Below are 13,417 nucleotides of genomic sequence, written 5' to 3' on the forward strand. Positions count from 1 at the left end.
CTGGCGTGGTAGAGCTGGTAGGCGCTCGGCGCGGAGGCGAGGGCCTGAGGCCTGACCGCTGCATGAGGTCCGCCCGGCGGCAGCAGGAGTTGCAAGATCGCCCAGGCAGGTAGAAAGAGGGGAGATCTCGGCCGTCACAGGGAGCTTAGCACCCGGCTGTGCGGTTTCGCCCTCGTAGATACCGTGTGGCCGCAAGAGCTTTTTTGCTGCTGCCAAATCCACTGGGAACATTCAGCCGCCGGCTGGTGTGGGACAGGGTGAAGAGAGTTTCTCTCTGCTTTGATATGAAAAGCCGCTGCTGAAAATTTCAAACAGGAGTCCTTGAAGGTCGCTGTTCTTTTTCAGCATTAGTTGCTTGAGTCGTGTGTTGGAGGCTTGATAAACCTGGAAACTCAGGATGCTGCCTGCCTATAGGGAACAAATAATGCTGTGTTAAGAAAATGTATGGAAGATAGCGTTGTAGCAGAGTATACTTCTAAGCCTGTGGTGTAACCTGAGCTTGTGTCAGGAAGGATATGAAAATTGGTTCCATGGATTCTTGTGTGTAGCAAAGAGATATACAGTTGTGGAAGTATAAGAACTGCTGGATTCCCTTCCAAGCTAGAGGAGAAATGAAGTTTGGATTTCACATTAAGGACAGTGGAATTTTCCCACAATGTTTTATTTTAATCATTCAAGAGGTAGACGATCATTGCTGATATTTCAGGAACAGTTCAACAGCTGAAGTGATTAATGCAAGTGAAAGCATCTTTCTGGGTATACTTTGATGTCCACTGGATTTTGGGCTAGTTATCATACTTTTTAACAAAATACTAGTATTAAAAACGTGGTGTTCCTGCATTTCAAATAGATAATCCTTGTTTAAATTCCTTAAGTAGATAAACATTCCACCTTATGTAACTTAATTGAGTAGGGAGACCTTTTTCTAGTTAAGTCTCAAATAGGCCTTTTGAGCCACCTGTTAACCTCTTACATAGTGTTAACCAATAAAAGTATGGTGATAATAAAATGATAATTAAAAAAAAAGTCACAAGCCAATTAGGTCATATTGAGCACGTGAGCTGTAGTTTCTTAGTTCCTGGCTTTGTGTAGTATGCAAGTTTTTATACCGTGGTTGCCAGTTCATTGAGTTTCATGTAAATTTATTGTAACTTTCACTATTCTATATTGCTAAAAGTGTGTAGTATCCAATATGGTAAGGTATCACTAAGACAAACTAACAAATGATTTACAAAAATACCAACTCTATCCTACTTACCGGGTTATGTCTCTTTGTAATACTAGTAGTTACTACTTAATAATTGGTGTGCTTATGGTTAAAGCTGCTCATTTGAGGAACTTGTGGTGGTTTTTCCTTAAGAGTTAGGACAGTAGCCTGTGCAATTAGCAAACTAAAATTTATATTATTCTTTCTGCTAACGTGTCTTTGATGAAAAAAAAAAAAAATAATCCTAGGACTTCCTCTGCAAAAGCTGCAGGATTCAGGGAGTTTGTAGGAATGATGTTGAGAGATGCATGAAACAGACAGCAAGGCTTTTGTCAACTAGCAGACGATGTCATACTCAACTGTACTAGATGTACAAAGCATTTTAGGAAATTAGAATGACCGATTTTTTTGATCTAGTATTCCATAGCATGTCGAGATCACTGTGATGAAACTATTGCTTGTTCGTCTAAAGTATTGCCTCAGAAATAGAAAATATTAATGAAGTTTGATAGGAAAAAATAGTTTTGCTGAGATCTCTTTGGAAGGTGTTGGGATATCAGGATATTTGCGAGTAAATTGTGTAGCTATGCAAAGGAGAACAGAGTGTGAGGAATAAGCCATATCCACAGTTTGTGCTTGGCTCCTATTCTAAGAAGTCATCTTGGTAGCTGATGTGCCTATGTGCTCTGAAGCATAGAAATGAGTTTAAAGACCCCCAGGTGCTTTCCTATTGGAAAACATTCTCAAATTTTGTCCTAGGACAGTAAGGTCTCTTGTTCAAGTGCTGTACAAATGTGTTTCAGCACAATAAAAGAAAACTCCAGGGGCGTGTTACATGCCTAATGTGTTGGAGTCTGCAAGTGGGAGGTCGTTACAGTTGTCCTTCAGTCCTGGACAGTCTCTAGCTTATTCTTTTATTTTTCATCCAGTACCTGGTTGAAAGCTGCTGTGGATGGCTTTTACAAGTGTGCTAAATCAGATTAATAACCTTCTTAAGGTAGGTGGTTGTTATCTTACTGTTAAGAGAATATTTGCCTAGTCAGGCTGGCATTTTTGAGATGCCACCTAAAAAATGTGTTTGGGGAGCTCCTGAGATAGTAAGAATTGTTCTCCCCTTTCCCAGGGAGCTGCAGTCTAAGAGTAGGTGTTTTCCTGTTCAATACTTCAGATACATGCAAAAGGCTCTGTGTTCAGAACAGGATAAACTTATCTAGGTTCTGAAGAAGGATACTACAGCCCAGTGCAGAAAAGATGCTTTCACGGACTACGACCTTCTGATTTACAGTGCAACAGCAATCGACAAGAGACAGTGTTGTCTGAGCTGTAAATGCCTGGGAGGAAAAAGGGTAATGTACTTTTGTATCACAGTACTGACCCATACATTTCCCTAGTGAGCACAGACAGCAGTTGTTATATATGATGTTAGCCTTGCTCATTTTAGCTAAGTTCAGTGAAATCAAATTGCTGTCTCATTGCTGTGAGCTCTTGCATGATAAAACTACTTAGGGATAGAAGGGAATGGACACCTTACACAGGGTGAGAAAGAAGCTTGTTGGTTTGGTGGATGCAAAAGTGATAGATACACACTGTCACCTTACTCATCAACATCTGGCTCTATTGACATAATCTTGTTTTATTGAAGACTTAAAAAGGGTGTGAGTGGGGAAGTTTAATATCAAGCTTTGGCCTGATTTACTGCTAGACTGTGAATAAAATTATTCAAAATGGTTTTGCATTATGTTGAAAACTGCTAGTGGAATGAGGCAGTGTGGAATAGGAGTGTTGCAGGAACAGGTAGTAACAGTGTTTGAACACAGATTGGGCTGCTACGTAAGGGTACTAGGGCAAAGACAAATTCAAATGGTTCACGCTTAAAAAATAAAAAAAGAGGGGGTGTTTGGGAGGATGGATTAATCTGTGCAGTTATATAAGCCTCCATATCTGCTGGTGGGAGCAGATTGCTGTGACCATACCTGATGATGGTGCTCTTGGTCTCTGGTATTCAAATTCTCTGTGACTTGTCTCATGTCTCGAGAAGCCTATATGACATTGTCCATCCTACTGCATAGTATGATTCATCTCCTTGTATTGGGGTGATTTTTCCTTTGGCCTCAGCTTTGTTATTGTTGCTTTTTACTTTCTTCTTCACAAACTTAAGAATTACTGCTTTGACCTCAAACAGATTCAAGTGTATGGTTCCATGTCTAAATTTATTGAAATGGTATTTTGCGAAGATCTTGCTATGATCTGAGCAGTACCCACGTCAAAGGATGAAGGTCAGTGTGCTGGGATGGTGTAAACCTTCTTTGTGGAGATAGTACAGGAGTGCTTAACTTCCAACTTGCTGTGATGCTTGAAGGATTGAAGGACCAATTGGGAGGCTGCATATCAGTGGAAAGGCTGTAGGGTGGTGTTCTAGATGATGCCAGGTAAGCCAAAGGGAGGTGTAGTAAATACCATTGGCATTATCTTCTTGTGATGAGGTCCTGACCTTAAGAATACTAATTGAGCACTAATGGAAATAGAGGTTAACTTGCTATTAGTGGGAAATGGCAACATCTGGGAGAAATTGACATGGTGCTATTAAATAAATGAAAAGAGGAAGAACACTGCAGTCTGTATTTAAAAGACACTGGGTTGGACCTAGAGGAGTGTAGCAGGCAAACAATTAGAGTTATGTGAAAAGGAATGACAGTTGTGACATTCTTTCAAAATCTCAAACAGGTCAGACTATGGATCAGTTGATGTAATGGGAACTACTTTCAGACAACTTTGTTCTACAGTCTCATGATCCAGACCCTTAAAGGGGTTTACCCCTACCCACATGGAATGGTTGGTGTCCTTTATTTTGAACAGTTGTAATAGCCAGTCTATTTCATGAATGCTTTGTTACTTTTCTTGTCCTCTTATATAAGTACCCTTGGTTTCTGTGGCATCAGTGGAAAATAAAGTCAGCCTCACAACTATTTGAAGTTTTTCATAGTGACAGAAGACTAAATAAACAAGTTTTTAGCTGTTTGTTGGAAAGTTAAATGTAAACTGATTTTTTAAGAATAATATTTGAATTAATGTGTTGTAAGCAGATTTGTTGATTGAATGCTGTACCCCAGCACCTGAAAAAAAAATGTAACTGCAGTGTGTCAGTATGACCACTGCATACAATTGTGGTAGAGCACTTTACACTTCTGTTGATGGGAAATATTTTTAACTGTTTTGCATTACTTTTTGTCCTTTAAAAAGGTGTCCAAGGAGGGTTATACTTAAAGGAGTAGTGTTTATTTTATTTTTCCAATGAAAGGATTTCCTTTTTTGTGGGAGTAAACAGTTACAGGGTAATCCTTGCTTAGTAACCTTTCATAATATACATGAGAAAAATTCAGACAGTTTTCATATTGTTCATATTCTTAGTTATGGAAATCTATATCTTTAAAAGCTTTTTTTTCTTTTGAGAAAACTGACATACAAAGTAGCACTGTCTTTTGTAATTTATTACTGCAGTCCACTGGCTACTTCAAAATGTCAGAGTGAGAGTTGATTAAAGTGGCAAACTACTTCATCAAATGTAATGTATGTTATCCATTTGATATGTTCAAGGAAAGTAAAGAAACTGTAGTGTTTAAAAATTGAGCAAGTTTTAAGCTTAAATATTCAAAACAGTCCTTAGAAAAATTCTGATCCTTGTTATTAAGATACTCAAAATCAGTTAGGTAAAAATCTCACTACAGAAATATTGGAAAGACAGGAATCTTGCTCTCTTTTCCTTAAGAAATTCTGTTTTGTTGAGTGTGATCTGAGAAGTAGTAATAGGAATGTATATATCTTAACATTATCACAAGCTATTTGTTCATGTTTCCTGAACAAATTGTAAATGATGGTTGTTTCAAAGCTGCCCAAAAGAGGTGAATTTTTAACTCTCGGAAGAAACTAATAGGAGATAATGTAGATAATTTGGAATCTTTGCGTATGAGGAAACAATTTAGTCAGTCTTGTATCAAAATCCTCCCCTGCTTGTTGTTTTCAGACTGAAAACTCTTCTTTCTCAGCTTCGAGTCACATTGCCTATAATCTTAAGCGTTTTAGTTGCACTGATGTAGTTTACAATCAATGTCAAATGGCTTGTGGAGAAACAAATAGCTGTTAAGATGCTTGATGGCTCTTTGCATTCTGTTTGCATAGGGAAAAGAGTGCTTGTAGAAATGTTGTTTCTTTTTTTTGCTTGGCAGGCGGAGTTGCGAGCGGCTGTTTTTTTGGCATTAGAAGAACAAGAGAAAGTAGAGGTAAGAGAACCTTAAAAATCGGCATCCTGATAGTTGTTCATGTAGAATTAAATATAATAGCTTTAATACTTTGTGAAATGTAACAAGAAAAAGTTATGTATTACTGCATGAGAGTGTGAATTTTAAAGAACACAAAACAGGACAATCAGGATATTTTCTGATGGTTAGAAACAGGAATTATTACACAGCCTTTTGAATCTGTAGTTTTAAGTAACTTTGTCTTCTGGTTTTATATTGCTTCTGTCCAGTTGACCACAATAACTAAGTAACTTTTCCAACAAATACTACTTTAAAAAATAGTTGACTGATTGAGACTTTATCAAATTGGAATAATGTCTTTTGAAATGTAAAATATAGTGGGATTTGGTTTTGACAAGTGCGTTGTGAAAGCAATTAGTAAGGAGGGGAAGTAGTTATTCTATGGTATGAGAGTCTATATTCCAGAAGTCTAACATAAGATTGTTGAAGAAGACATAATGGAAGCGTGTTGTAACAGAACAGTACCATCTCCTGTGGGAAGCCTCAGCATATTCTAGAGTACCTAGACAGCAACCTCCCAGACTATCTGAAGAGTAATAGGGTTGAAGAGAGATTTGCTACAGATTATCTTGGCTCACTGTTTTTGGAAAAGGCTTAAATGTTTCATGATAGTTTAATTTTATACTGTAGAGACACTTGAAATATATTAATAATTATCACTAGTTTGAATTCCTAAATATTAAGCAAGATGTGTTTATTTTTTATGCAGTGCTTTCTTGTGTGTGGTAGCATTTATGACTTCAGTGATAGATACCTAAAATGGAGCCTTTTCTTTGAGTTAGGTTCTTACACAGGATATTTTGATATGTTAGGAATCATGCTTAGAATTTGGTTTGAAAAATCCCCGAACAATTTTGTCAAACCCAAACATATCATCTTGATTTATCTCTGTTTAAAAATCGAAGTTGAAGATGGCAAATCTAGTAAGGGGGGGGAAAAAAAACATTTTCATAGTATCTTTGAAGGTCTTTTAATTATTAGAAGGTTATTATTGATTTGTGAACCACTAATCAGATGTCTGGATGATTTTTAAATTCCCATTTTTTTAAATAGTGGCATTGAATTTCCTTAAACAAAGTTGGCATTGCATTAGAGCAGCAATTTGGCAAGTTAACTGTTTAACTTACCTTCTTAATCATTAAATAAATAAAAAGGCTATTAAGAATTTTGGTGAAATTACTGTAACTCTGTAGCTTTTATAATAGAAACACAGAGACAACTTTAATTTTCCTAGGTAAATGTATGACTGCAGCTCTTACTTGTAGGTAGTAGAATTAATGCAAAGGTGAATTTTGAAGAGGTGACTTACATATGCCAAGCATCATTGTGGATCAACGTACACCAAAACACCAACTTGCTGTGGTTTTCAATTTCTTGCTAATAAGAGGATTATGTTAATTACTGTTTGGTTTTTCTTTTTGACAGAACAAAACACCTCTGGTAAATGAAAGCTTGAAAAGATTTTTAGGTACAAAAGATGGTAAGTTCTTTGTTTAGTATACTTCTCAAAAGAATAAAAATAGGAAACAAGGAATTAAATCTTTGAATCTTTTCATAACAGTACAGTCTTTATGACATAAGGGATGCCTTTGTTCCTGTCAAATCTTATAATTACTGTTCATTCCGAATAGAATTCAGTCTGATTTTTTAATTTAATATTGCTGAAGCTGTATTTTTAGCTGAGGTGATTAATGTGTTTAAGTTATGATTATGCTAACTCAAAGCCATTCTAGATCCACAGAAACAGTAACCAGTGAAAACTCACTGTAGAGGTACAGTAGTGAATGTACGTGTAGGAGAAATGCCAAACTGATGTTTTTAAAATGGCTGAATAGTATAAAAAAGTAATCTTACACCTGAATTTTGTAAGTAATCTCTATTTATACTCCTGTAGTATTGATGACTTAAATAATTTTGCTACAATGTCTGAGTTAAAAATTAGGGAATTGGTATACAAATTACCTATGTGGTGGTAGTTTGCCAAATATCTAAATGATTTTTGTAGAAGTGTTGAATCAATGTAGATGTTCATGTGGGAGCCATGTTAATGTTAAATCTTTGAAGCAAGAATTGTTTCTGTCTGGTGTATCTTTATTCTTCTTATTTCCTTTTTAGGTCGCTTGGTAGCAGGTCTTGTTGCAGAATTTCTACGGTTTTTCAATCTTGATTTTACATTGGCTGTTTTTCAGCCTGAATCAAGCACAGTAAGATATACTGGTTTTATTTGTGTGCTATGCTGGTTTTTTGGAGTGCCTGGCAATGAATACAGAAGCTATAGTAGATTTAAGTCATTTGCTTGTGTTTATTCTGAATAATTTTTTATATTTAGTCTGTAAAGGGTTCTTATTGCTATAAAGACACATGTTCCAGGAAAGTGTGCTAGTATGAATGAGTATTCCCTCTATCTAAAACCAATGCTTGATACTATGTTAATTTTGTATTTACAAATTATTAGCTTTTTCTGAAATCATATAACAGTATATACAACAGAATACTCCTGCAACATTTTTTATTATGACATATTAAGTTAGTATTTTTACATGAAGATTCAAATAATGTCAGTAGTCTACTCTGAGAGAAAACTCAGTGAAACAAAGGACTTTGTGCAGATGCACATGAAAAAGTGATTGAATAGAATAATTCAGTTGGAAGGGACCTACAATGTTCATGCAGCCCAACTGATTGCTTTCAAGGCTTTTGATATTGGGTTAGAGGTTTTTCTTTGTCTCTTTTTGTGATATAAAGGTTTTAATAATAAATTTGGGTTTGAAACAGTTTCATTTAAATGAATAATTTATCTTTACATCTCAAATACTCATTCTTAATGTCAGTTTAAATAGTTAATTTATTAAAAATCAAATTTGTTAAATCAGTTAATTGACTCTGTTTCTCAGAAGGTCATGTTTCTTTTTAGGAGCTTAATCAAAGAAATTCCCATATAGCCTTGTCCTTTGCCAAATGTCCTAGTGCAATAAATGCAGCTAAGGATACATCTGTACAAAGATTGTGTTCATGCTACCAAATAGAAACAGTTGTGCTTTCTGTCATGTTGACACTCGCTCCTGGGAGCAATGCTTGATTCACATTGATAAGGCATCTTATGCTCTTCAAAACACCACCTTTCTTTTTTCAGTAAAAGCATTTTTTCACCTGTTGCAGTGCATACGTGAAGTTTGGTCACAGTTGAGCAAGTTGGCCAGGACTGCTGTGTAGTGCTGAAAGATTTTACTTTGTCTTTCTCTACTAACCCCTGTCTCTGACAGTCTGTTGTGTTGTCTGTTTATCCGGCATGTTTCAGTGTACTAGACTATTGGTGGCTTGCACCAGTGTTGTCATAGGAAGAATCACTAAATAATCTTAAGAGTTCAAAATGAACTGATGCTCTTTGCAGCATCATCATTCTGAGGTTATAAATCCACCCTACATTTGCTGCCGCATTCTGCAATTCTGTTTTTAAAAGTGTATTTTAATTTTTTTACTGCCCATTTTTTTAGCTGATACTAAATTACTTTCATCTCTATTTCTGTCCAAACCCATGTTTTTTTTAAAGTGAAATAGAGACTGAAAGGAAGTGTTGACCTATGCTGATGTATTTCTATATGCACAGGAATGGGGACTCTCCATCATCTCTGAATTTGCTGGAACCACTGACCAGGTGTCCTAGCATCCACTTTTAAATTTGATAGGCTAAAGTAACCTGACCATATAAATTCTTAAATCCTGAAGCATGCTAATGATGAATACTTGCATATTTAAAAAAACTTTGAGTGATCAGTTATAAATTCAGGTACAGATCAGAAGTAAATGATGCAATAGGCTATCATTACTTCAGTCCAAATGCAACAGGAAGTCTTAAATAATCACTTTTAGTCAATATATTGCTGTGTTAAATAAGACCGAAAAAGATTTAGAAGTTATATTACAGTATATATATTGGTTTCTGACAGTTGTTTCTGTGTTGTGACTTTTTTTTATAATTTCCCACCCCTCGTCCCAGCTCAATGGCCTTGATGGTCGAGAGAACTTAGCTCGAGATTTGGGAATTGCAGAAGCAGAAGGTGCTGTGGGTGGTCCCCTGTTGTTGGAGGTTGTTAGAAAATGTCAGCAGAAAAGGATTTCAGGCAATGGAGAAGTAAGTAGTGTTAACATGTACTTTCTTTCTTTCTTCATAGTGCTTTATTAATTTTCATTTCAATACTGAAAAATAAACTGAAATTAAAAGCACTTGGCTATTGTTGTAGTATTGTACTGCTTCAAGTCTTTATTATATTGTGCCTTCAACATAACATTGCCAAACAATGCTGAAAGATAAAGATCATGACTATTCTGTTACTTTCAATGGCAGCTTAGTACTCTCTATTAATATTCTACAGCATAGTAACACAGTGAACCCAGATAAATGACACAAAGCGCTGTCACTTTTTTCTAATTTCTATTCTGGTTGGACAACACTTTTAACTGTACCTATTTTCTCTGGCATACTTCTAATTTTAATGATCTGAAATCTAGAACTGATTTTGATAAAAGCTTTAAAGCTGTTCTGAAAACATATGTATTTAAAACTAAATATATTAAAGTATTGAACTACCTGAAGGCAATGACAGTAATATTTTAATGGAAAAGATAATTAAGTTATTAATTAAACTAATGAAATAAAACCAATAGTGTTTGATTAGTTTCTGTTGTGATTGTGGCTTGAAAGACAATTCTCTGCACCCAAGATACATTCAGTACCCCAACAAAAGCTTAAATTCAGAAGTAATTGTCATAGACTTCCTAGAGTATCATTATAGTGTGACAGTTTGTATACTGTGAGAGTAAGGATGGTAGCCTTGTTGTTGGATGGTGTTATGACAAAAATCAATATATTTTTAATAAGTATTTATGTGAAATTTGTTAGGTGGCTCCAGTTCTAAGTGATAGCCCATGCCTCACATCAAAATCATCTGATGGAAGATCAAGTACACACCCTGTACCAAATAAGGTAAGATTGTTTATATATAGTGAAAAAGCTATGTAACATACATGAGATAAGTGAAAGAGAGAACTATGAAACTGCAGATGTGATGGCATTCACTTAAGTGATCTATTAAGTCCTGTACATTTCCAACTGGGTAGATGGCAGTGCATATAGAGAGTCTCTGTGAGACAGAGAGGTTGGAGCTAACTCCTCTGTTTATCAGGTAGCTGTCTGATTGCTGCTTGGGATTGATAAGGTGTTAGGATACATCTGTCTTTCTGTTGAGGCCTGTGGCTTTCTTTTCTCTGTTGCTTCCTGTTAGCACAAAATCTGTATTAACTAACATTTTTCAGGTCTATAATACTACTTTACATTTGCCTGGAACTGATCAACAGGTTGAGAATTATGGGAAAGTGTAGGGCATGGCTAGAGGTCACTCTTTTCTACAAGAAACCAGTTAATCCACTACACTGAGAAAAAAATCAAACCACCAGAGCAAAACAATCCTGATACAAGTACTAAAGTTTGTTCAAATTATTGATGTAATCTGGTCCCCATAAAAGTTTTAATTGCTTTTTTCAAGATTACTGGAAAAAACTTAAAAGCTTTCCAACTTACTAGTGAAAGCTGAGAAATACAACATTTCATGGATTTTGTAGTGAATTTATTTGGGAAAGGGAGTGACAAGGATAAAAGAAAATAAAATGACAGATCAGTTTGCATCTGCTTCATTTTATTCCAGCTCTTTTTAGTTTTTTCTATGCAATACCAGAAAACTATACTATTTGTAAAGCAAGCTTCATTTCAAGATTAAGTTGTTTTATTAATTGCTGTGCTTGTTGATAGTATGTTAAAAGCAGTATTTCTGTAAATGACCTTTGAATGAAAATTCGAATAATTTCGAACTTTCTTTAGGAGAAGATAATTATTGCTTAACACCAGCTTTTAAAGCAAATGAATCCACTAAGAAAATCTGAGTGCTGATTAAGTATGACGGTTACTAATACTGTTGCTTCATACCTGAGCCCCTACTTTTGTCTTAGGGTGGTTCTAGGTTAGCAAAGAAGAACTACTGGTGATGAGTTAGAAGACGTAAATATTCCATTCTCCCTTGCATATTCCACCTTTCATCTTCAAGTTTATATTACTTTATTTGAAATAAATAGATCAGAAAGACAAGAGTCAAGTGTTTGTTATATGAATTTTCCTCAGGAAAAGAATACTTGTCTAGAGGAAGAAAAAAGTAGTTCAAATAGCATGTAAATAAATTTCATATGTTTGGTTTTTTTCTGGGTGTGCATACATATGTCTTAAGGTTGGTCCAACCTCTCAATGGTATGAATCTTATTCCCTTATTTCTGTTCTTGACAGAGCTTTTTGCAATGCAATTATGCAGGGGTTTGGGTTTTTGTGGGTTTTTTGTTATTTTCATTTTTTTTATTTTATTCAAACATCTACCCTTTTTGCAGTGGTTTATCTTAGCCAGACAGTCAAAAATACTTGAACTGGGGGAAGACGGAGACACACATGCACAGAGGAGTGTAATATTGTAAGAGTTTTTTCATTAGGAAACTAGATTGAAAAGAGTATTTTAAGTTATGCCTGAAAACTCTGCTTTAGGGAAGGTGTCATGGAGTAGTTACAGTAATTTCTGTTGCTTAAGATTATAACCGAATAAGTGACAGTCTTAGTTCTTTTTATCAAATTGTTTGGGCCTGTATGAAACAGGAACTCTTTTAGCTCAAACAGTGCTGTCCAAACTGAGGCTGGAGGGAAGCAGAAAGCCATATCTGAATGATTTCCAATTATTAGTACTGTTTTCCAGAAGTGCTAGTGTATTGCAGTTCTTTGTATTCTTCTCTGTATTGTGGTTGCCAGAATTTTTTCAGAGTGCTATTGACTATTTATATGTACTAGTCCACAGACGTAAAAGCTTCTCCTGTTGACTGAGCTTAATGACAGCGACAGCTTAATGACAGTGTGACTGGTCCAGTCGATTAGTGGTATTTTTTTGTTTCAAAACTGTTGCTATTCTTAGTGTGCAGGAACTAAGTTGATGTAATAAATGGGTCTTTTCACTGGCTTAATTTTAGTAAGTTTAGGGGCAAACAAAAAATGCAGTACTGCTTGCTAGGTAGCAAGATGCTGTTGTTTGAAAATGAAAATCTGTTTTTTCACAACAGCTCCGTTATCTGGGTAAATTTGAATAATGCTTTTTGAGCCGTGAAGTTTTGCAAAGATATGACTTGAGTTGTATTAATTGATCTAAATGTTAGCATGTGGAATAGTCCTTACAAGCTTGATGATCTTTAGGACTGAGCCATAAGCATGATGAAAAGAATGAAAGTTATGTACTTTTAAATTATCTTGTTTGTGTCATTTTTGGTTTTAGTATTTGGAGGGAGCAGGTGTCATTAACAGCAGTCACCTTATGCTTGCTGTTTTAAAAATCTAATATTATATTGCAGAGATTATTTAATATGGAAGTTAGAGTAATTTACATGGGTTTAAATTGATTTCTTTTGCAGACCATGGCTGTAACTAACAACATTTGTTTGTAGACAAGTTGCAAAATAATACTAATAAAGCATCACATAACTTTCAGACTGTAAAACAAATGAGCCTCCCTAGATTCAAAGCTAGGAGGTAAGAATTTGTCTGTAGATATCTTTATTTGATGACCAATGTCTTTTAAAACTGGTTTTTTTTATAGTAGAGTTGATCTAGATAAAAAAGCAATGCAGGGGATGGAACAAAATTTTTTTAATGTTGACAACAGTGAAGAACACTTTCTGAAATGGTAAAGTAACTTTTTTCTCTTGTGAGATTCCTGATTAGGCTAATAAATTTGAGCTAACTTTTTTTAAAGTAATGGTAGGTATATATTATATGTTGTGTGTTTATATTCACACAGAATCACACAGAACGTTAGGG

General features: G+C 35.4%; 1 protein-coding gene across 1 annotated transcript in view; it reads left to right on the forward strand.

Moving 5' to 3' along the window:
- The window catches only part of FGFR1OP (FGFR1 oncogene partner), a gene marked incomplete at its 3' end in the record, with an annotated part of 10,850 nt that extends 343 nt beyond the window's left edge, over positions 1–10,507 (forward strand). The window contains exons 2-6 of the mRNA XM_010181215.1: positions 5,431–5,484; positions 6,949–7,003; positions 7,639–7,727; positions 9,521–9,655; positions 10,424–10,507. Of these exons, the coding sequence (XP_010179517.1) occupies positions 5,431–5,484; positions 6,949–7,003; positions 7,639–7,727; positions 9,521–9,655; positions 10,424–10,507 (417 nt within the window). The remainder of the gene's footprint in view (positions 1–5,430; positions 5,485–6,948; positions 7,004–7,638; positions 7,728–9,520; positions 9,656–10,423) is intronic.
- Between the last annotated feature and the right edge of the window lie 2,910 nt (positions 10,508–13,417).

Source organism: Mesitornis unicolor, unplaced genomic scaffold, assembly GCF_000695765.1.
Source record: "Mesitornis unicolor isolate BGI_N332 unplaced genomic scaffold, ASM69576v1 scaffold15510, whole genome shotgun sequence".
NCBI classification, from domain to species: domain Eukaryota; kingdom Metazoa; phylum Chordata; class Aves; order Mesitornithiformes; family Mesitornithidae; genus Mesitornis; species Mesitornis unicolor.